General features: G+C 41.7%; 2 protein-coding genes across 2 annotated transcripts; both read right to left on the bottom strand.

Moving 5' to 3' along the window:
* Positions 1-9624: 9624 nt before the first annotated feature.
* Positions 9625-12024, bottom strand: LOC147447952 (uncharacterized). The gene is made up of 3 exons (XM_086523709.1): positions 11859-12024; positions 10846-11739; positions 9625-9782 (listed from the first exon to the last, which is right to left on the bottom strand). Exons 1-3 carry the CDS (start codon positions 12022-12024, stop codon positions 9625-9627), a joined length of 1218 nt encoding a protein of 405 aa, XP_086379835.1.
* A 2748-nt stretch (positions 12025-14772) lies between these two features.
* On the bottom strand, positions 14773-15990 carry LOC147447951 (uncharacterized). The gene has a single exon (XM_086523708.1). The coding sequence runs from the start codon at positions 15988-15990 to the stop codon at positions 14773-14775; it is 1218 nt and encodes a 405-aa protein (XP_086379834.1).
* Positions 15991-23419: the final 7429 nt, after the last annotated feature.

Below are 23419 nucleotides of genomic sequence, written 5' to 3'. Positions count from 1 at the left end.
AAAGTGGCCCATCAAGCAGACAACAATGTTGAATGGGAGCCCATTACAACGATTTGTTCATGTTGATGGCATGCATGCTACATATGAGGATGTATCCAACAATGACAATGTTGGAAAAAAACTTGATGGGAGTAATGTTGTTCAGTTGTCAAGGAAGAGACGATACACTTTCATGAAGAGGACTCAAAAATCAAAAGCAGCACCAGCTTCGACTTTTTACCTTTCAAACAAATCAATTCAAAGGGTATCATGCATTGATTGTTGTGCACAAAAATGTTGCCAGTTTGCAGATCGTGATATGGTGACAAGGTTACGACAACAGTTTTGGGGAGAGTCTCAAAAATCACGCACTAATTATGTTTATGATGTTCTTTCTATATGTTATCAGAAAGATGAGAAGTCACGATACCAATTCAGGCTAAATGGATCTATTGTTTGTTGTAGAGCATGGTATGAGCTACATGGAATACCAAAGACATCATTTTATCGATACAAGGAGAACTTTGAAAATGGTGTGCGCCAATATGTACATGTGAACACATGTACATTGAGAAGGGGACTTCAACATACTAGTTTAGCAAGAGCACTACTAAATGAGTTTGTGGAAAACAACTCTGAGAAGATGCCACATAGAAGTAGAACACTACTAGATGGCTCAAGAGAGACTCAATTGGTGATTCCATCAACATACAAACAAGTGGATATTTTATGTGAAATCAACACGACACTTGACCAAATGGGCTATGAGAAGAAGCTATCCCAATCTTCTTTTGGTAGAATTTGGAACAAAGAGTACCCACATGTCACTTTAACAAAGACGAGTGAGTTCTCTAAGTGCAATATTTGTAGCTCAATCAAGGCAAGGTTAGAAGCTAAACCTTCTCTTGAAGACAGAGCTCTTCTCTTAAGGGAGAGAGAAGTTCACATGGCACAACAAAAGAGTTGCAGAAGCCTATATTATGCATGGCGCACGTATTCAGAAACTCAACCACAAAAATATGTATGCATAATCCATGATAAGATGGATCAAAAGAAGACTGTCATTCCTAGATTACGCATTGTTCCCAAGGGTGTGGATTCAGGATATAATCTGCAGGTGGCATTGATTGGCATGATCACTCATGGACATGGAGAAGGTCATTACGGACACTTTGTCTTGAATGGTTTGTGGCCAGCTAATCCAAATCTTACAATTGGCTCAATTGCTAATTGTTTACATAACCTAGAGAGGATAGATAAGCATCCTCTTGGTGATCTAGTAACAAATGGACTTTCAAGGAGAAATATTTCACTACTACATGCTTTGAACTCAAGGGATGCTTTGGACTACCATAACTTGAGTGATGGAAAAGAGCCCATTGTGCAGTCGTCAGAAATTGCAGAACAGGAATTGGGGTCAACATTTCGCAGATTGCCAGAGAACTTGTTGCTACAATTGGATAATTGTGCAGGGGAAAACAAAAATCGATACTTATTTGCCTATTTGTCAATGCTTGTTGCAAGGGGTGTTTTCAAAACCATCCAGCTGGGATTTTTAATGGTTGGGCATACACATGAGGACATAGACGCTATCTTTAGTAGGTTTTCAGAGAAGCTGAGAGTTACACAAACCTATACTTTGCCACATTTGATGGATATATTACGAAACAACTCATCTTCATCTCCAGCTCCATTTTTTCTCACAAAGATCCCCGATTTCAAGCAATATTGTGATGGCTATCTTTGTGATGGACAAGACATACTTGTTGGACATTCCAAACCGCTTCAGTTCAGGTTCTTTATGCAGGATGAGACACCAATGATGCAATATAAGACACATGTAGGTGTATCAAGTTGGAGTGGAAGTATTCGCCTTTGGAAAACAGACACAGAAGGCAAGCCAATGTTACCACATGGAGATCCACCTCTAGTACAAATGGCGGAGTATGTCAAGGCCCACGAAGAAGTCATTTTGGGGCTAAAGAACTATATAAAATTTTGGAAAAATTTAGGGAATGGTTCAAGTATTCCGCGATATTATAGACCCGTGATAGATTATTGGAGTAAGGTAATTGAAGAGATTGGAAAAGCAATCATATCAGAGGGAGTCTTGTATGAAATGTTTTCGCCAAAAACTCAAGAATATATTCACCTACAAAGCACTACAATGAATTTGCAACAAGGAGCAGAAAGATTCCTAGGCCTTGAAGAGTTGAACGATCATTTTTGTGGGCCTCAACGAGATAGGCCAAGGGAAGAGTTTGACCCTATGTCTGATGTGCACCAAGGTGACTTTCTTATGCTTGTTCCGAGTGACAGAGAAATCTATCCAGTGTGGCTTGCAATGGCTTTATCTGACATTGATAATGAGCCTACATCACCAAAGTACAGAAAACTCTTGATTCAATATTGGGCACCTTGCGCGAGAAAAAGTGGGATGACAGATACTCAAGCTTACAGTAATTGTTGGAAGGGTTATTGGGCTGTCAACTATAAGGACCCACAAGTGTGGAAAACTGTAGATGCAATTGTTTGGTCCTGGAGACCCAACAAAGAAGGACCATTTTCAAGAATAAAGATTCCAAAAAGGCATGCTCTAAAAGCCAAAGAAGGCCTCACTCGTGCACATCAACCACACTTGGATCAAATTTCAGATATGGTATCAAATGTGGAGTAGAATTATGTGGAGCTTCTATTGTGACTATACTAGTCAGTTTGTAAACAAAATCTTTTTTGTATCTTCCTTTGTTTTATGTAATTTATAGTTATTATTCAAATCCATGTGTTGTACATCCTCTTGACTTTTGGTGTTTATCAACACCACAATCCTATGAGATTTCCACTTTATTTACTAACCACACACCTCAATTTTTCCCACTTTAAGTGGAAAATTCCCAAATTACATGAATTTAGTCGATTTGGAGATTCGCATAATGTGAGATTTTTACCAAAATACCTAATATGGTCTTAATACGATAAAATATTCCATTGAAGTGGTTTGATGTGCATGACCCCAATCTGAAGTTGTCTACAATGGTCATTACGAACTAATAATGGGGTCTGGAAAGTGCTACCCAATTATTTGAGAGTGCAAAAAGTGAACCAAATCTAAAGGAGTAAGACAATTTCTACTTGTAAACCTAAAGATAACTTTCAGAATGAAATGTAGATAGTGGAAAAATATCATGGAATCTATCAAGCTTCCAAGTATTTCATTGCAACGTCCTTGAAGCTCACATAGCTAAGCATAGTTGTAATGATGGAAGCCTCTTTTCTAAAACATGCCAGCTTATGACCCCAAGCCACAAAGGTAGTACCTCGTATTGTTTTGACCAAAAATATCATCTCAAGCAAAGTCTCAAAACTTAATTTAAGTATACTCTATGGCTTCATGCCATGTAGATCAAACAACACAAGTATAAAAAAATAAAAAAAAAACACGTTCACTAATTTATCCTACCAACGCAGTTCAAAGCAAGGTATGCTTTAGTACATCAACATAGTGAAACAAATTAACACACAAAAGTACATGCTTTAACTATTTCTAGTAGCCAAGGTTGAACGTTGCTATATGGCACGGCCATCAGAAGCTCGAGCCATCTTTGTCATCAATGCATTCAATCAATTCAAATGGACCTTGAGACGGGTTACCTCTCCTTCTAAAGCAAGGACCTGGTCCTTCAGTGCATCAATTTGGACCTGGATTTCCCTATTGGGCATGTGTGAGCTTTGCATGGATTCAAATTGTTGCTCCATGCGCACTAGCATGTTGAATTGGTTCTCCTCAACGTGGGCCATTCCTCCATTGAAGTGTTGTGCACATAAACACACCTCATTGCGAAGGTCTACAATTTATTGGCCATTCGTTGCTGAGCCACGTCCAAAAGTGCTTCCAAGTGTCATTCAAAGTCCAATTGTCTAGACTCAGTACGGACAAAGAAGTCCCATAATTCAGCCATGAGTTCATGATTCCCATCATTTACCACAGGACTAATAGAAGAGGATCCCACACATCGAGCACTTCTCTTTTCCGCTCAAACATTGGCAAACCTTGGAGGAGTGGACTCAATACCATCCGACTTGGTCTCAACGATGGCATTGTTATTCATGTTTTCCATAGCTGTACCATTAAAAAGTACATCACAATGCATATAAAGTTGAACTATGTGTCAACTACCACAAAGGAATCAATCCCTTGCACAATATTACGAACATAACATCTTATCATACAAAAAAACATAATCTACACAAAGCATAAGAGGTGCAAGTTCAAGAAAAGACATAGAGAGACTTTAATGTTTTGCTCAAGCAACATGCATGATTTTCTCTCTTCCTTATTGCACATCTCTCTCTCTCGCTCTCCATAGCAACCTATCCTCTCACAAACGTGAGGATCAATGCATAGAATTATTGTGCTTAAACAAAGATCTCTAAAATATAAACCTAATATCTTGGATCCCTCAAACTCAAATCGCAAGTGGAAAACTCTATTGCATAGAATTACAAAGTCATAATAAACACCAAGACATTTAGAAATGTATCCAGATTTTCAAAGAACATTGCCTAAAATGGATCACAAGCATGGCAAAGCTATTGTATGTTTGTCATAGAAGCAAACACAATCAAGGACATTATCGTGCCACAAAAGATCTAAGAGGCAATATCAACGTAGCTCGCTTCATCATGCAATTGGCAATCGGCTTGGAGTTTCTCCGTTCCTAAATTAAGGACCGTTTTTCCATCCCAAGGTTGATTATCTCCTGGATTAACAAACAATAGTAGTAAAAAAGGGAGACTTTTTTCAAAATAATACAATTGAAGCACCAAACACAACAATTTACACATACCAGTTATTGCAGCTATGTATGGTACTGCCAAACATGCAAGTTGTTTAGGCAAGTAGATTTGGTAGATCAACTCAGCAAACCTAGAACTCTGGAGGTACTCCCAATCATCATTGAAGGGGATCGGGGAGCACCACAGACGAAGAGTGAGAGAGAGAGAGAAGGAGATACACACACGATGTGGGTGGGGAGACTGTGAAATAGCAGCTCCCCCTATACAGTATACTCACTATAAGTATAGGGTAACAGTGGGCGGGCGCCCATGACCCGGGCGACCGGTCAAAGCACATAGGCCTTAACCCCAACAACCTCCCACTTAAAGGCCAATGTGCCTTTAAGCAAGATCTACTAGTGTACAACTAATAGAAGGTGAGGTATTCTCTCAACCTATGCCCACTGACTCTCGATGAGCTACTGCATCCGGCTCTATTGATAGACAAACATCCCGTTGTGGAAGCCACACAGAGCTAGCTCCAAGCTCTGCAAAGAGTCTACAAGAGCTCATGCACTCATGCAAGTATCGGTCCAATACCTGCAAACCTCCCCTATGCTCTATGCCGAGATCAGTCATCGAACAACTAATCAACCCTGCTACAAATGCTCCCACTGTAGCTGCTATGTCCTGCCTCGAGATCAGCATCTCGTACATGAGGACACCGAACGTTGATGCAACCCTGGCAACCTCTGCCACCTCCAACTCAGAACTCAACTCATGGCAATCCTGTCCCCTATCATAGAGACCATGGCACTCTGACTCCGAGCTCTGGAGTGACTCCTCGTGCCCACCACATATCACATGTGTACCAAGAGTATCCATCTGTCCTGAATCTACATCAAGCTCTGGCATAAGCATATCAAGAAATGACTCCACAATAGCCGACATCTTTGCATCCATGTGAGTCATCTCTGTCATCACCTCTGATGACTCGTCCTGCTGCGACTCACTAGAGCTGTCCCGCTCTACCTGTGCATCCGTAGACGCAACCTGCACAACAAGGTCACTGCTCTGCACTCCATGCAAATCATCTTGCAACCCACAAGCAAAAGAGACTCGCCTGCTCTCTCGCTCTCTACCTGGTTGCATGATCACAGAGACAACACCGTCTCTCCCGTGATCCACATGCAATGGGTAACGTGTACCACTCCTGGCACCTCTCGCAATCACTAGTGAACCCAAATGCATCACTAAATGTCGCTCTCATAGCGAAATCTGACATCCACAATCTCTAAGCTGACCAATCGAGATCAAACTCACTGTCAAATCTGGTACATAGCGCACATGTCGTAACAAGTAAGATGCACCACTCGATAATGACAGTCTCACATCTCCTGCACCTGCTATCGCATGCACCGATCCATCGGTCAAACGTACACTGCCAAGCATCCCGCTAGAATAGCTACAAAACCATGCACGATGCGGCGTGACATGAAACATAGCATCTGCGTCTAGCAACCACTGCGAAGGGAGTGCACTATCCACATGTATAGCATCTCGTGCATAGCTCGAGGTAAAAGTGACATCCCCGTCACTAGTATACTCCGACACTACATCTGCCTCAACTGTTAAAGCAATTGAGTCCATGGCATCACTACATACATCTCTGAGACTGCCATGTCTCCTACGATGTCGCATACGACGAAAACAGCGCCGTCTAACGTGTCCAAACTGACCACAATACCAACATATCACCTGTCGGCGTACTCGTGAATGTACATGTCTCACACGAGTCCTTGATGACTCAGATCTATCATACATATCATGTAATCTGAGCCAAAGTGCTCTCGAAGTAGTCTCATACATAACAAGAGCATATACAGATTCCGCAAGATGCAAAGAGAGCGTAGATAGTGCCATCTCCTCTAGCTCCTGCCACTGATCGTCAGACATGTTTGAAGGTCTACCTGCATCACCACTCAATGGTCGATGCAACCCTCGCTGTGTCAATGCATCAAGCATACACTCTCTCCATGCTGCAAAGTCTGACCCATCAAACACGCGCATTTCTGAGAGATCATAGTCTGAGCGATCACCTGTCTCTGCCATGAGCACAATGTAGCAAACTAGAAAGCAAAATCACCTCACCAACAACACCTGGAAACTGTCTACAAATATGGCCAGAAACACAATGTAAAACCTGTGAGACACACTCCAAAATAGAGCTCCCGCAATGTCAATACAAGCCTCGCATGCTCTAGTATCACACTGCAATCTGTGAGCTAATCACCAAGCCCACACTTTGCGGTATCGATGCATACACACGCACAAATCTCCCACCTGCAGAGAACACCGCACGCAAATGCTGAGTGCAACCCGCAATCTCTATGGTGGTGTATGGACTTACACGGGAGCAGGACAGCCGGATGCACACGATCACAGCCCGCCAGTGGCCATCGGTTGAGAGCGGTTTTCTCTCGCCTTTTGTAGTCTTTAGACTAGGTTCTCTTGCTTAAAGGCACAGTCCTTTAAGTGGGAGGTTGTTGGGGTTAAGGCCTATGTGCCTTGACCGGTCGCCCAGGTCATGGGCGCCCGCCCACTGTTACCCTATACTTATAGTGAGTATATTGTAGTGACTGAGCAAAGTAGAGAGTCAGTTGTGCGAGATACTTCTATGCAGGATAGACATGTAGAGCGGTCTTGCTCTAGTGAGTCACGATAGGAGGACGTTGTGCAAGAGTCTATGCATACGGAGTTAGAGCATGAGAGCTCTAGTGAGTCACAGCAGATTGAGTGGTCATGTTTGCAGTGGATGATTGCAGAGGAGGCTAAGATGTCAGCAATTATGCAGTCATTCCTTTCTATGCTCGACAGTGAGCATGGGGATATAGTTGTGCAGGATATGTCTTCCAGCAGACACCTAGAGCAGCTGGTTTGCTCTGAGGTTGCACGACAGGTTGATGCGTCTTTTGCGGACAATCGGGAGATGCATGTGGCTGACACGCCTTGTCAGTCAGAGATGCCTATTTCCAGGGATATATATGTTGATGCATGCTCCGTAGAGCTAGCAGGGCCCGCTAGCATTGCATCGGCATTCGGTGGTCTCATGTATGAGATGCTGATCTTGAGACCGGATATCGCAGCTGCAGTGGGAGCATTTGCAGTTGGGATTGTCAGTCATTTGTTGACTGATGATGGCATAGTGCACGAGGGAGATATGCAGGTATTGCGTACATACTTGCAGTACGTGTGCGGTACGTCTGGTGGTGTATGGACTTACACGGGAGAAGGACAGTCGGATGCACACGATCACAGCCCGCCAGTGGGCATCGGTTGAGAGCGGTTTTCTCTCACCTTTTGTAGTCTTTAGATTAGGTTCTCTTGCTTAAAGGCACAGTCGCCTTTAAGTGGGAGGTTGTTGGGGTTAAGGCCTATATGCCTTGACCGGTCACCCAGGTCATGGGCGCCCGTCCACTGTTACCCTATACTTATAATGAGTATAATGTATAGGGGGAGCTGCCACTTCACAGTCTCCCCACCCACATCGTGTGTGTATCTCCTTCTCTCTCTCACACTCTTGCGAGAGTGGATACAAAAACACAAAACTGTGTCCAAACTGACAAAACCTGTCAAAGTGAGAGTAAACACTCGATCACAAACTATGGCGAGAATCTGAGAAAAATCCGACAGAATTTCCCCTGAAAACTGAGCAAAAAACTCAAGTACAATCTCTACCATAAACCATAACACTACTCAATGCCAATGAGTAGAAATGCCTAAATGGATCCACATTTTCACATACAATGGCAATCCGCACTCAACGTACATCAACGGAGTGACCGCGCATAAGCAAGCCCCAAAAGATTTGCAATCCGAAAACTTATTCAATGCAAAAACAATGCTCTCAAGAGAGCTCACCGGCACTTGAAAGTGCTCGTCAAAATGCATGTATAATGGGCATCAACCATGCGCCATAACCATATGCAAACCATCCACAAAGACCATGAATCCAAGCACAAAATCACTGCCAAAGTATCCTGTAAAAACCAGTGAAAGAAGCTCCACCTGTGTGCTCCAAAAAACTGCGTCTCTCAAGAGACCGCTTCGGTGGTGTGTAAACGCCTCCGTACTTCGTTGCCCAACTCTACCAAAAAACCCTCAAACCACAAGCTTAGCACAAGCTGCAATTGCATCTTCAGCTCAGAATTTATGCACTCAACTTCAAGCATCTCCCGTGCTTCCAAAAGTGCATCAAACTCGCACACAATGCGACAACAGAAAATCTGGAATTTTTGTATACAGTCAGTCTGAGCTGAATATCAGCAAAACGGTGAGGAATTTGCAAAAAGTTTCTTCTGCAAAGTTGTAGACCACGTCGAATCGGATGGGCGTGAGAGAAAGAATTCTCAGATCTGCATTCTACAAGGAGAAAAACGAATCTGAAAATAGTGCTGCTGCGCACAAAGTTTTTAGGGCAGCACCTTCACTTACACACAATCTTCCACACTCCTTTCTGAGCTTCCACAAGAGCATACATCACTCTCAACTGAGCTCACAAGCTCCCATTGCATTCTCACAAAGCTTCCAAGCTTTCTTAATCTCTCTACCGTCGAGAGCGACCGAGCTATCGCCTCGAAGCTCTCAAAGCCGTCGTGCTCTCCGCGGTCACCATAGCTCTGATACCAATTGAAGGGGATCGGGGAGCACCACAGACGGAGAGTGAGAGAGAGAGAAGGAGATACACACACGATGTGGGTGGGGAGACTGTGAAGTGGCAGCTCCCCCTATACAATATACTCACTATAAGTATAAGGTAACAGTGGGCGGGCGCCCATGACCTGGGTGACCGGTCAAGGCACATAGGCCTTAACCCCAACAATCATATATAGCAAACCATTGAGCATCATCTTCATCTTGGGAAGACACACACTCCTTCCTTACCGAGTAGACACCGTACTCAACGTCGGAGGAGTATGCCAAAATACGCAATGTAAAGATATCGATAGATGGCAACTTCCTAAGGTCTGTAACACATAAGGAAACAAAAAAACCATGAATCTTACTTTATGCCGTGAATTTCTGATTTCATGCACACACACCTGGTCTTGTAGTGCTTGCGGATGGTCCTAACAATTTTTTTGTGCGGCAAAGGTGCACACCAAAAATGTGGCTTAAAATGATGAAAAAAAATAAGAGATAAAAAATAATGGAAAAAAAAATCAAGGTCTCAAAGATAACATAATAAGTCTCCACATCATGTCTTAATGGTGGACAAAAACATACCAAGATGTGGATGATCTTCTACATTCAATAGAAAGGACACCTCGGACATATAAGTCATTTGATCCATGATCTATATACCCAAATAGAAACCACAAAATAGACAATGTGAGGAAGGTACAAAACCTTCACATGACATAGTTTAGTATATGTTATGGAGAGAGGTAGAAAATTTATTCACAAAATATTTTATGATTTGAAACATATATAAAGAAGAAGACAATGACGAGAAGGATTGGAGCCTTCATATGGCATTGATTGATATCTCATGGTACATAATGTTTATTGTTAGTGCAATTGTTTTGTAATTACATCAACGTCACGTAGGAGAATTTTCACTCCAACAGTTGAGCGTGCGCGTGACAGTGCAACATACAATTGTCCATGAGTGAAGACCGGTGTCACCAGGTATAGGCCCAACATGGTAATGCTTTAGCCATGTGACTTATTTATCGTCATACAGAAAGAAGGATTGGAACCTTCATATGGCATTCTTTAATATCTCATGGTACACAATGTTTGTTGTTAGTACAGTTGTTTCATTTACATCAATGTCACATAGGAGAATCTTCACTCTAGTGGTTGAACGTGCACATGAAAATGCAACATACAGTTGTCCATGAGTGAAGACCGGTGTCACCAAGTATAGGCCCAATATGGCAATGCTTTGTCCTTGTGACTTATTTATCATCATACAAAAAGCCAATCTAACTAGGAGTTGCCTCCGTCTAAGAACAAATGGCAACTTTGTACCAGAATGCACAAAACATATTTGAGGGATAAAAACCCGAGTGCCTACCCGTGTACCTGTAATAACTTCTGCCTCCAGAACTCTTGCATGAAATGCCTTGCACACCAAGCGTGTCCCATTACATAGACCTCGACTTGGATCACTGTTCCGTAGTAGAATTATTGGGGCATTCATTTTCAACTCCAAGCAATGTGTTGGAAATCCACCACCCAAGGTGAGACTATTTAAAAACTCCACAGAGTATAAGAAAGGATCTTGCATCGAGTTTTCCGCCACAGAGTCAACACTAAAGTATTGCACAACATCACCTTTCATTGTATACAGGGCCTTAGCATTGACAATATCAACTTCAGAGTTTTTTGGAGCAAGGATGGCCCGCTCTCTGAAGTATTCTGCATGGACCACATCTTTATCAATTTTTGAATAGATGCAACCTATCAATACATCCAATGAGGATGAAGAAAGCACCATGTGACGGGGGATTTCTATCATTTGTTCATCACCGATTGTCAAAGTCCCATTTCCTACATCCATAAGCCATTCTCTATAGGCAGAATTTGCAACATCACCACCTCCCACACGCATGTTATGTGCCAATCTAAGAATCTTCACATGATTCCATAAGTGCGATCCACAAAGTGTAGCATCAACAAGGTCAGCACGCGCTCCCTGGAACACCACTGGTAAGATCTGTCTCAAATCTCCCCCAAGAAGAAACACTTTTTCACCACATGGATTGGTTGAGCACCAGATATCTTGCAAAGACCTGTCCAAAGCTTCGAAGGCATATCGATGCATCATAGGAGCCTCATCCCACACAATCAACTTGCACATTCTAAGCAATTCAGCAAGTTGACCTTGAACAGGGATATTGCATGTGCTACAACTACCAAGGTCCAAGGGTATCTTGAATTTAGAATGTGCAGTGCGTCCATTTCGCAATAGCAATGCTGAAATACCAAAAGATGATGTGGCCAATGCAACTTCTCCTTCTCCACGCACACGTGACAACAAACAATTATAAAAATAATTTTTCCCAGGCCCTGCACTGGGGAAAAAATAACCCCACCATCAATAGTCAATCCATGCAACACTACCTCAAAAGCAATCCTTTGATCTTCATTTAGACTCTGCTCCATTTCGCGTGACACAGATAGCTCTTGCATTGTGTCAAGGCATTGCTCTTGGAAAAGCAAGCTATTTTCATCCCGTGTCACAAAGCGCTCATCAGGCATTGGAATTCCCAGAAATTCAGCTAAACTTCGTCCAAAAGTACCATATCACGTGACACGGATAGCTCTTGCATTGTGTCAAGGCATTGCTCTTGGAAAAAGCAAGCTATTTTCATCCCGTGTCACAAAGCGTTCATTAGGCATTGGAATTCCAAGAAATTCAGCTAAACTTCGTCCAAAAGTACCAAGAATGTTATGCTAATCTCTCAATGCATACCCTTCAGCAACCTGTGTACAACCATCTAAGGACTCATATCTCATCTCCAACATGTGTTGATAGTCCTCATACAAAAAACGTCGAAATATTTATCATAAGAGATGAGGGCAGGAGGGTTCATAAAACAATAGAATGGTCACAAACAAATGTCTCAATTGCAAGCCTGTATGTGTACTGCAAGCTTCCTCCATGTATCCTAACCATTCCCATCATCTTCCAAGATACCCCTTGCAATGCATGCTGCCTTGAATGTTGGAAACAATACACCATTTGCGGAGTGTAGATCCTCAAATGATTCACATCCTTTACAAATAGTCAAAAGCAAACGGACATAATATCGTTCACCTGCAGAGGGCTGCACAAAATACATCCGCCCAATAGTGTCCAAACGACCTCTCTTTGTCCATTTCTTGGAACCCGAATTCCACACCCACTTTTGAGGAAAATCAATGTACAAACTATCATTTGCTTTAGGATTCTCCAAGTTGCATGTGAATCACTCTGTCAAAGTGGTCTTCTCTGCATTATCTCTTTGTAAGACATCATTAAGTCTATCATTATCTCGAAAAGTCACCATTTGACCAGCCGGAATGTAATGGAATTTGCCTATTCAATTTGAGAGTAGCAGAATTTAATGAGAGTAATTTCAAGAAATGATTTTGTGAGCATAGCCAGTAGACATAATTGAAGATAGCAACATAATCATAGCAATTAGTTAACTTGGCATAGACAATACTTTTGCAAGAGAGAGAATTTAGAGAACATGACAACAGTTGAGGACCGGATTTATGTGGAGCCGGTCCCCCCTCCAATAGGCATTTGTATTATGATTTCTCCCATAAAGAGAGACTTGTTACAATACATTCTTTGTGTTCCTTGTGACCTAGGTGAAGCAATGAAGATGGAAAGCTTCATGTATCACCATCATAGCATAACCTAAACTTGAAGAAAGCTTTAACTATACCAAGCCTCAGTCCCAAGACCTCAAACACCTTCGAAGGTGGAGAGAGCTAGCAGAGAATGAGGGTAGGGAAGAGGAAGAAGAAACATTTCATACGAGAAAGAGCTAGTTCCTCACTTATCATAACTCTTGTGCTAGCATACATAAAAGCATAGTAATGAAGAAGAAATAGATGGCAAGCTCAAGCATTGAAGCATGGCTCTTGGATGGATTTGCACTCCATAGCCAAGAGTGTTGGTGTAGGCTCTCAACCTCTACTTGCTTGGAGAAGGAGAGGGAGCTCTTGCATTTTGCATAGTACACAATGAGAGTGTTTGTGAGTGTGTGTGTGGGTGAGTATACCCCCTAATCACCCCCCTAGCTTTCTTGGGTCGACCCCCCCTTGTAGCTCATGCTTGAAGCTCATTGGACCCCTCCAGGCCTAGCCAATCACAAGCAGGAGCCATTACAAGCAACAGGGGTAGCCTTGGGACAAATGTCCCCCTTTCCCCTTTGAGAGAGAGGACTTGATAAATGCAAAATAAATTAATTAAATATCCTAAATTATCATTGGACCCCTTGTGTGGCCAACCAATAGGCTTCAGGCACACCATGAGGGCAACATGAGGAGGAACTTGACAAGTGTCCTTGCTGCCTCTTGAAGTTGGGGCTTCCCTTGTGTGTGTGTGTGTGTGTGTGTGTGTGTGTGTGTGTGTGTGTGTGTGTGTGTGTGTGTGTGTGTGTGTGTGTGTGTGTGTGTGTGTGTGTGTGTGTTCTCTCTCTCCCCCCCCCCCCCTTGTAGGCTCACCCCCCTCCTTGTAGGGATCTTTTTGACTTTGGATGAGCAAGCCCCTTAGTCATCAAGCATGACTAAGCACTTGAAGTAGGGGGTGTTCCCACAAGCATCTCAGGCAAGCTTCTTAAGGCACCTCAAGCACCTTAATCATGCACCAAGTCAAGCACCTCAAGCATGGAGCCAGTCAAGCACCTCAAGCATCTTAATCAAGCACCTCAAGCATGACAAGCACCTCAAGCAAGACAAGCATCTCAAGCACGACAAGCACCTCGAGCTTGGGCCGGGTTCCCACCTCAAGCTCAGCCCTAGCTTACCTAAGGTCAAAGGACTTTTACACACATTATTGGAGGTCTTCAATGAATTTAACCCTAAGGTCTTATGCTCCATTGGATAGCCTTGCTCTCTGATAGACCATCTCTCATTTGGGCCCCTTTACCATTGGCCCCGTGTTGAGATAGATCTATAAGCACATATCTATATCTTAACACTTGTTCCCGTTTATTCTCCCACATTAAGTGATCAATTTAATATGAGAAAATCATTTGGGTTGGTTAGATATTAGATTTTATGACACGGAACATGCACGCTCAATCTCTGAACAACTGGTGCGTCATTGTGCAAAGGATATTCAAAAATTCTCCAGCAAGACTCAGATGCAGATAAATAGCGGCCATCCGTGTACATGTCTATGAATCTTACAGTTGCCCTATCATGCCCCTTGTAGATGTACTTATAGACATACTTGACGGCTGAAATTGTCGAGCATACCTCAACATTGATATGCGCATCAAATAGTGTTTACAAAATAGGATTATATGGCACAACCCATCGGTTATCAATAGTAGAACCCCTAACCTTGGCGGTGAAGCCATTGTTTCGTCGCACATAAATGGGGTAGCCATTATTATCCATGCTTGTTTGCTCACAAAATGAACGTGGATATTTTCTAATACATCGGCCATCAACCATGCAAGGAGATGAACTATTGAACTCACCACATGGACCATGAATGTTACAACTAACAATGATATCATGCAGCACTGGAAATCTATTTTTATCTGGCAGCTCTGCACAAACCATCTTGTCATAGTCAAATGTTGATTGAGGCTTACATCGAGGATCTAGAATCAATAATGTATGAGAATGTGGCAAGCCTCTCTTTTGGGACTCCACGACAGACATGTAAACCACCTCTTTTCCAAAAATATATTTCTTTAAGATATACTTCATCATGCTCGAATGTTTCAAGAAGAAAATCCTGGTGGTCATGTCTGGTCGATCAGAGGAAACCTGTCCTGGAAGTAATGCCTCATTTATTTCTGGCCATTTGGGGTTACATGTGAATGTGATAAATAGGCGTGGCTTTCCCTTTGCACGCACAATTGCCATTGCATCTTGATACAATTGGTACATGTGCCAAGGGCCGCCTATAAAAGATGAGGGTAAGACAATTCTTCGACCTGCAGACCGTCCAACTACAGCATCACTCCCAGAAAAATACACCATGTCAACCAAGCGTGCATACAATTCTGCCCTCAACGTCTGCTGATTTGTACGGACCCATGCAAGACGACATTCCTCAATGGCACAATATGCATCAACCATAAATTGTTGAAGTAAAAGACCCCCACAAAGTAAGCATGACTCTGTATTAGCATGAACCTGTAGCCGATATGCATAGTACTCTCTTTGAGTGACACATTGTTGACCAACCAAGGCATCCAAAGGGACATGCACATTATCATAAGGAAGCTTGATATGCCATCCATCTTCTCCTCGTGGAAAGAGAAGAACATACAATAGTGGCATGTACGACCTGTGCAGATTTGAAATCCTTTGCAGCCTTCCATTTTTACAATGTATCACAATGTCTCGATGGCCAACTGTTTGTACATCCCCTTGACCTGGCATAATCGCAGCAACCTCATTGCCAACAAGTATCAAGTACTGCCTGGAAGTATTTCTATTCTCACAGATTGTCATTTTGATCTCCACACCAGGACTGTCACGTAACATTCTACCAACATTGTAGAAGGCATTCGCATACGGATTACATGATCACATCATCATTGATAATGCTTCAAGAGTGGACAAATTCAAACCATCCAAGGCACTCATACGATTCCGAACCTCATGCTCAGTATCATATACATATATATGTGCAAATTTTGGAGCCCCTGCTTCATGTGCTAGCAAAGAACCAATTCGATGGTACACACCGCCATGTACACGAAAGCAATATGCACCAGACCTACCCATCAATGTCTCATCAACGGTAGCTCCAGGAGATGCAAATGCCATAACACTATTGTAACTCTTGATGTTTCTTCTGAAAGACCTACTCAAAGCATCACTATTAGTGAGTAGCCTCTCCAATACATATGGCGGTCTTGCAAGAGGAAAGAGCGATACTTTCCCACCTTCGCAACAATATTTTCCCATTGATGGTGTATCTTCCTTCTTCATTTCACACGGCCAAAGACGTGCACCACAAAACTCACAGACGGAGGACATGGTTCATGTATGATCTGTAGGCAATGAGACATGTATCAATGGTAGCATGGAAGGGTGGACACCTCATAGACATGGATAGTCATGTAGAATGCAAGCAATTCCTCCAAGTGATGTGTCATGAACATACGGGACCTGTTCCTCATTTTGAGCGTCTATGAGAGGGCAAAAGTGTCAGTCATGTTGATGGCGTTGTTGTCTTATGTTGGAGGTGCGTTGTCTTTCCCATTGTCGATGATATCTTCTTATCGCATCCAAACATGAAAGAGTGTGATGTCTTCGTCCTTGTCCTTGCATGACAGTTTGCAAAGGAACTTATGGAATAGTAACATCACCATGGATAGAAACCTCCACAAATGTGGAGGGACTCCTACCACGACCATGGACATTTGTTGATCATGGCAAGGCATCTTCTAGCAAGTATATCATACGTTGTATAGCGAGTTGACGTCGATAATTTCGTGCAAACTTTCGGCGTGCACGCACATGAGAGGAATGACTTGTAGATTCAGGAAGACAAAGGCATGTGTCCCTTGTCCTCATAAATGCTTCTGTCAAGCAATAGAGAAAACACTAAGTTCATAATGAGTGCATAAGTTTTATCATTTTAGTTACTCCCAAATGCAAGCATAAAATATCCTCAATACATCATAGTATTAATTAAAGTAGTGTACTTAAGGTAGGGAAGTTCCTTATCTATACTAACTTCCAAATGCAAGCATATAATACCCTCAACACATCATATTAATTGGAGTATTATACCCAAGCAAGGAATAAAGAGTGCGCATGAGTTCAAGGCTTGTTTGATAGATCCTTTCTATTGCTTTAACAAACCTTTCCTTTCACGCATCCTCCCACTTCTTCTATCAGTAAGATATATTAAATATAATAGACGTCATAGGATAAATTGAAAATGAAATGACACCATTGGAGTTGAAGACTCGGTTGTGAGACTTCTTGAAGGTTATTTAGCATCTCCTATCATTGGTTCTCTCTATGACATCAAGAACAGATTTTTCATGGGTTCTTGCATGAAGAAGGAGAGAAAGGTTAAACCACCCAAGTGTGGTAAGAGTGGTTTTGTGGTTTTCTCACCCAATGTGGTAGATTGGCTTTTCCAATTCTTTCTCCAAATATTGTAGGTTGGTTCTCCCAATTCACATTGAAATAGTATGCTTAGGTATCAAGACTCATCGGCAAGTCTATTAGCATTTCCTGTATGACATTCAAAACCTGCCCTATAATGGGGTCTTCCTATTGTGCTACAAAACGTGCCTATCATGGCTACCTGCATGAAGAAGAAGAGGAATCTTAAAGTTTGGTAGATTGGTTATCAGAGTTTCTTGCCCCGTTGCAATAGACTGGCTCTCCCAGCTCCCTCTCCATTTTTTTTGACTGCTATGCTAAGAGCAAGAGTTTCAAGGGGTCTTGCTTGTCTCATGCAATATTTCTCAGAATAACGTAAATGAGGTAAGGAGTTCTACGTTTTCCATTGTAATATGAGGAATCACTTGGGTTTCCTTCGAAATATAAAATTTTGGGTTTAGTTTTTGTCACAAATTTTCTTGACCGCTCTACCTCTCTCTCTCTCTCTCTCTCTCTCTCTCTCTCTCTCTACCTCACAATGCTAGGAATTGCATGTGCCATGTGTTTTTTTTTTGAAATGCAGAATTCCTTCTTTTATAGTAGTGAATGTTGAGATGAGGTTACATTTGGACTGTTTTATCTCTCTGTATGGTGCTAGAAAATGTTTTTATCATGGCTACATACATTAAGAAGGAGAGGAAGCTTGAAGTTTGGTAGATTGGTTATCAGAGTTTCCTGCCCCGTTGCAATAGATTGGCTCTCCCATTTCCTTCTCCATTTTGGACAGCTATGTTGCCCGTGATTAAGAGGAAAATTCTAGTTCATTGACATGTGGACATGTCAAGGGGCCTTACTTGTCTCATGCAATATTTCTTTCTTAGAATAACACAAATGAGGTAATGAGCTCTACATTTATGACTGTAGTATGAGGACTTACTTGGGTTTCCTCTAAAATAGAAAATATTCGGGCTAGTTTTTGGCACAAACTTTCTTGATTGCTCTCTCTCTCTCTCTCTCTCTCTCTCTCTCTCTCTCTCTATATATATATATATATATATATATATATATATATATATATATATAGTTTTTTAGGAATTGCACGTGCCATGTAGTTTTTTAGAAATATAGAGTGCCTTTTTTCATGAGTGTGAATCATGCACTTGCCTGATGTTAAGATATGTTGAGATGAGGTTGTATCCTCTCTCTCTCTCTCTCTCTCTCTCTCTCTCTCTCTCTCTCTCTCTCTCTCTCTCTCTCTCTCTCTCTCTCTCTCTGTGTGTGTGTGTGTGTGTGTGTGTGTGTGTGTGTGTGTGTGCGTGCGCGCGCGCTTCACAAGGCTAGGAATTGCATGTTTCATGTGAAAAAAAAAAGAAATAGAGCGGCTTTTCTCATGAGCGTGAATCATGCACTTGCCTGATGCTTGGAGATGTTGAGACGAGGTTCCATTGGGCCTCTTTTAGCAGTTCAATATGTATAATCAATTTAGACATCATGGCAACGTGATAGAACATAGGTGTAGTAGTCCCAATGGTCCCGAAGGCTATGGTGCAAAGGTGTAGAGAGGTAGCTAGTGGTCGAAATTGACTCTGAGAGAGAGAGAGAGATATATTTTAGCAGGGTGATAGACTAAATCACTCCAAAATAAATCTTAAAGCTCTCAAGTATTGTAGCATTGATATTCTTTATCCAAGTGCTCAAAAAAGAGCTATGTTTAGTGTAATCCCACATAACCTTTACTTTTGAATTTACTTTTGAAATCATTATTTGAAGCTAAAAAAACCTACAAAGACATAGAGGATAGCTCGTGGCCAAAAGTGGCTATGATAGAAAGAGGGAGGGGGGAGGGAGACAGTTGTCTTAAAAGCTATAATTTTCCTTTAAACATTGTTCAAACCTAGGTTTAGTGCATTCTCACTTGCAAATTTGGAATTCACCTCTAAATTCCAACTAGAAAGCAAGAACACCTCCAAAGCTCAAAGGAATTTAGGGTGTAAAAAACTTCCAATATAGGCAAGGGTTTCCCTTTGCCACCACCCATCTTCACCACTCACATTTTGGGAAAAATCGTTGTGTATTGGAGTGCTCGAAGATTGGTTTAGTGTACTTCCATCCATGGATATCTTATTTTAAAAAAGAGGGCCAAATAATCTCAATCATGATAAAGTCAACCATACAACATTGACTGTAGGTGAGACCATTTGAACCATCACCAAATTAAAGGCTTTTGCTTCTCTTTCTAATCCCAAGGGAAAACACACCACGTCAAAAGACCACCACTCATTGACACACAGGAAAAATCCAAGTTTAGTGCAATCCCACCTATGAATTTTGAGATCCACCTCTAAACTTTCGCCTCAAGGTGATAGCACCTACGAAAGGTGATAGCACCCATGAAACTCAAAGCACCCGTGTTTTGGAGAAAAGCATCCTAACTTAAGTGCAATCCCACCTACGAATTTTGAGATTTATCTCTAAATTTCACCCCAAGGTGATAGCACCCATGAAACTTGGAGGAATTTAATTTAGAAATCTCCAAATATAGTGGAGGGCTAGCCTAATTCTTCGTGCCCTTCATCATCGATGTTTTGAAAAAAAACATTTGGCTATGAGAGTGCTCTAAAAGATTAGCTTAGTGGAGTCCTACCTAACAAATTTTAATATTTACCTTGAGATTTTCATTTTAACCTTGAGAACACCATAAGGTGATTGGGAGGTGATTGCACCCACGAAACACAAAGAAAATGCAATGTCAATAGGACCGGTTTAGTGTAATCCCACCTGACAAATTATGATATTTACGCCTAAAAATTATAATTTTCAAATTTTCATTTAGACCTTGAAATCCCAAGTCAAAGGTGAGAATGGCATACACTTTAGAGAAAACCTTCAACTTTAGTCAAGATTTTCCTCCGCCTTTGTCGCCTCGAATTCACTCGTGCTGCCTTGGATTTGCTCACTCTTTGCCTCGGATTTTCTTGCCTTCAACCTTGGACTTGGCTTCTTGCTTTGGGCCTTGTCAATGCCAAAAACCAACATATGGAATTAGCATCTTATTTTCTCTCTCTCTCTCTCACTCTCTCTCTCTCTCTCTCTCTCTCTCTCACACACACACACACACACACACATGGAATTAGCATCTTATTTTCTCTCTCTCTCTCTCTCTCTCTCTCTCTCTCTCTCTCTCTCTCTCTCTCTCTCACACACACACACACACACACACACAATGTGTTCGGGAAAAATGTGTCTCAGCTTAACATCGTACCATTTTTTACCATTATAATAATAGACTTAGTTGTGGTGCAACTATGTCCACTATCACACGAATTCCTAAGCTTATACACCAATTCCGCCCCAAGATCGAGGAAAACAATGCAAAAACACCCTAGTTTCCAAACTTTCCCCTTGTTAATAAAAAGTCCTGGTTGAGGGCAAGGGGAGAAGACGAAATTCCATCCCAAAATAGAGAAAAAGTAGTGCAAAACCCTGGAAAACAACCAATTTTTTTAAAAACTTTCGATCTAGCAATTGGAAAGCGCCAATTCGGAGCAAGGGGAAAAGGTGAAACTCCACCCCAAAAAATTTGAGAAAATTAGTGCAAGCTTGGCAATAACTTGAGGGCAAAGGGAAAAGGCCAAACTTCGCCCCAAAAGCACGGGTGCAAGACAATCATCAAAGTACATGGGTTCGCCTCGCAACAGTGTTTGGAAAAAATGTGTCCCAGCTTAATATTGTGTGGTTCTCAATGTCAAAAATGCCAATCGAGGGCATTTACAGTTAGTGATCTCTTTCTAGAGTGCCTGGCACACCAATAAGGCATTATATGTAAACTTTTATTAAAAAATTTCCCCTTGGAAAATTAAAGGAAAGGAATTTTGTATGAATGAAAAATGGTTTTCTATACTCCAAAAGCAAGGTGAGGGCAAGGGGAAAAGGCCAAATTTTTCCCTAAAATCATGGGTGCGAGATAGCCATCAAAGTACATGGGTCCACCTCGCATGGCCTGTAGTGTTCAGGAAAAATGAGTTTCAGCACAATATTGTGTCGTTCTCAATTTCAAAAATGTCGATTGAGGGCAAGGGGAAAAGGAGAATTTCTACCTCGAAATAAAGAAAAATAGTTAAAAAATAGAAAAAATAAACTTATTTTTTAAAAATTTCCCCTTGGAAAATTAAAGGAAATGAATTTTGTATGTTTTAAAAGGTTTAATACCTTAATGTCCAAACTTTCAAAACAACTATTTCCCAAAGTTTCATTTTAGGGCAAGGAAAAGGAAAAATTCCACCGCAAAACCCTGGATAACAACCTTTTTTTTTTATAAACTTTCGGTTTAGCAATTGAGAAGAGCTAGTTGGGGGCAAGGGAAAAAGTGAAACTTTGCTCCAAAAAATCAAGAAAATCTGTGCAAAGCTTGGCAATAAGGTGAGGGGCAAGGGGAAAAGGCCAAATTCCGCCCCAAAAGCATCATTGCGAGATAACCGTCAAAGGACATGAGTTTGTCTCAGATGGCCCGCAATGTTAGGGAAAAATGTGTTTCAACTTAATATTGTGCCGTTCTCAATTTCAAAACTGCCGGTTGAGGGCAAGGCAAAAAGGTGAAATTCCGCTCTGAAATAGACAAAAATAGTGTAAAAAGTTCAAAAAATAACCTTATTTTTTCAAAATTTCCCCTTGCCAAATTAAAGGAAAGGAATTTTGTATGTCTAAAAAACGTTTTTTACACCCTAAATATTTTTTGTTCTGCTTCATTAAGAAGATACTTTTCAAAGGCATCATCTCTCTTGATTATGATATCCTCCTACACCAGACCATAAAAGCGCTAGCTTTTGTTATAGCTAGCATATATAATTTTATTGGACTTTCAAAACAAACTTCCCAAGTTCCCCCTCTACTTCTTTGGAAATGGATTGAGGCATCGAAAGTACTGCTTCATGAGCATATATACCAATTTATCAAAGGTCTCATCCTTACGATAAAGAAAACATATACAGGCGAAATGATTGGAGTCATCAACCAGTAACATCAAATAAAGGGCACTCTCAAGTGATGGAACTTGCATAGGTACACCAAGGCTCCAAAATCTTCAAGGCTTACCGAATAGAGTACTTTCATAAAGTCTCTCTATCTTGCTTCCCTCATATAGCAGAATTACATCATTGCATTGGAAGTACTTCTCCACAAGTGTGTGCCATTTATAAAGGTCTCACAAGTCTCATCCCTATGGTGAAGAAACCATATCCAAGCGAAACAATTTGAGTCATCAAAGAGCACCATGAATTACTTATATTGTGCCTACTCGCTCCTCTACTATTTTATTCAATTTGCACTCAGATTCTTCTACCAGATTCTCTCCCAAGGATCTCCTACCTTTACAAAAGTAAAGGTCGGAATTCTAACCCGCGCCTATCAATCGCACTCAACCACTCCAGCAAGCCCGCCGCATGGCTCACATTGGCAATCTATGCAAAAAAAAGATATAATGATTTGCCTCCACCCCAAACTCTGAGTGTCCCCTGCCCCCGTCCCCATCCTTGCGCGCATCTAACCACTCCAGCAAGCCCGTCGCCTTGCTCACTCTCGCCTTTTATGGCAACAATAAAAAGATATAATGATTTGCCTCCACCCCAATGCCTTTTTATTGTCTCACGCACGACGCAAATGATTCGCATTGGAGGGTAGACTCAATCACAATAAGTTTTGGACAGATTCTCACAATAATTCCCACATTATGACTTAACGCAACATCATGAGCTTCTGTGAGGGAGGCACGGAATACCTAGCTAGGTACGATTGGGGGCAGGGGACCACCGGCCCGACGGGGGGACCAGTGGTCTCGTGCCCCCAATCGCAC

The sequence above is a fragment of the Adiantum capillus-veneris genome, chromosome 11, assembly GCF_014529385.1.
Source record: "Adiantum capillus-veneris isolate H3 chromosome 11, ASM1452938v2, whole genome shotgun sequence".
In the NCBI taxonomy this organism is placed as follows: Eukaryota; Viridiplantae; Streptophyta; class Polypodiopsida; order Polypodiales; family Pteridaceae; genus Adiantum; species Adiantum capillus-veneris.
The sequence above is the reverse complement of the archived record's forward strand: the minus strand, read 5'-3'. Positions and strand labels throughout refer to the sequence as shown.

Excerpts from the sequence above, each read along its gene's own strand:
- LOC147447952 (XM_086523709.1), bottom strand. The coding sequence starts at position 12,024 with ATGCCTGATGAGCGCTTTGTGACACGGGATGAAAATAGCTTGCTTTTC. Across the intron at positions 11,740-11,858 it reads GCATGGATTGACTATTGATG|CATTGCTATTGCGAAATGGA; the intron begins GTGGGGTTATTT and ends TTGGTATTTCAG. Across the intron at positions 9,783-10,845 it reads GGAGGCAGAAGTTATTACAG|ACCTTAGGAAGTTGCCATCT; the intron begins GTACACGGGTAG and ends TATGTGTTACAG.
- LOC147447951 (XM_086523708.1), bottom strand. The coding sequence starts at position 15,990 with ATGTTACGTGACAGTCCTGGTGTGGAGATCAAAATGACAATCTGTGAG.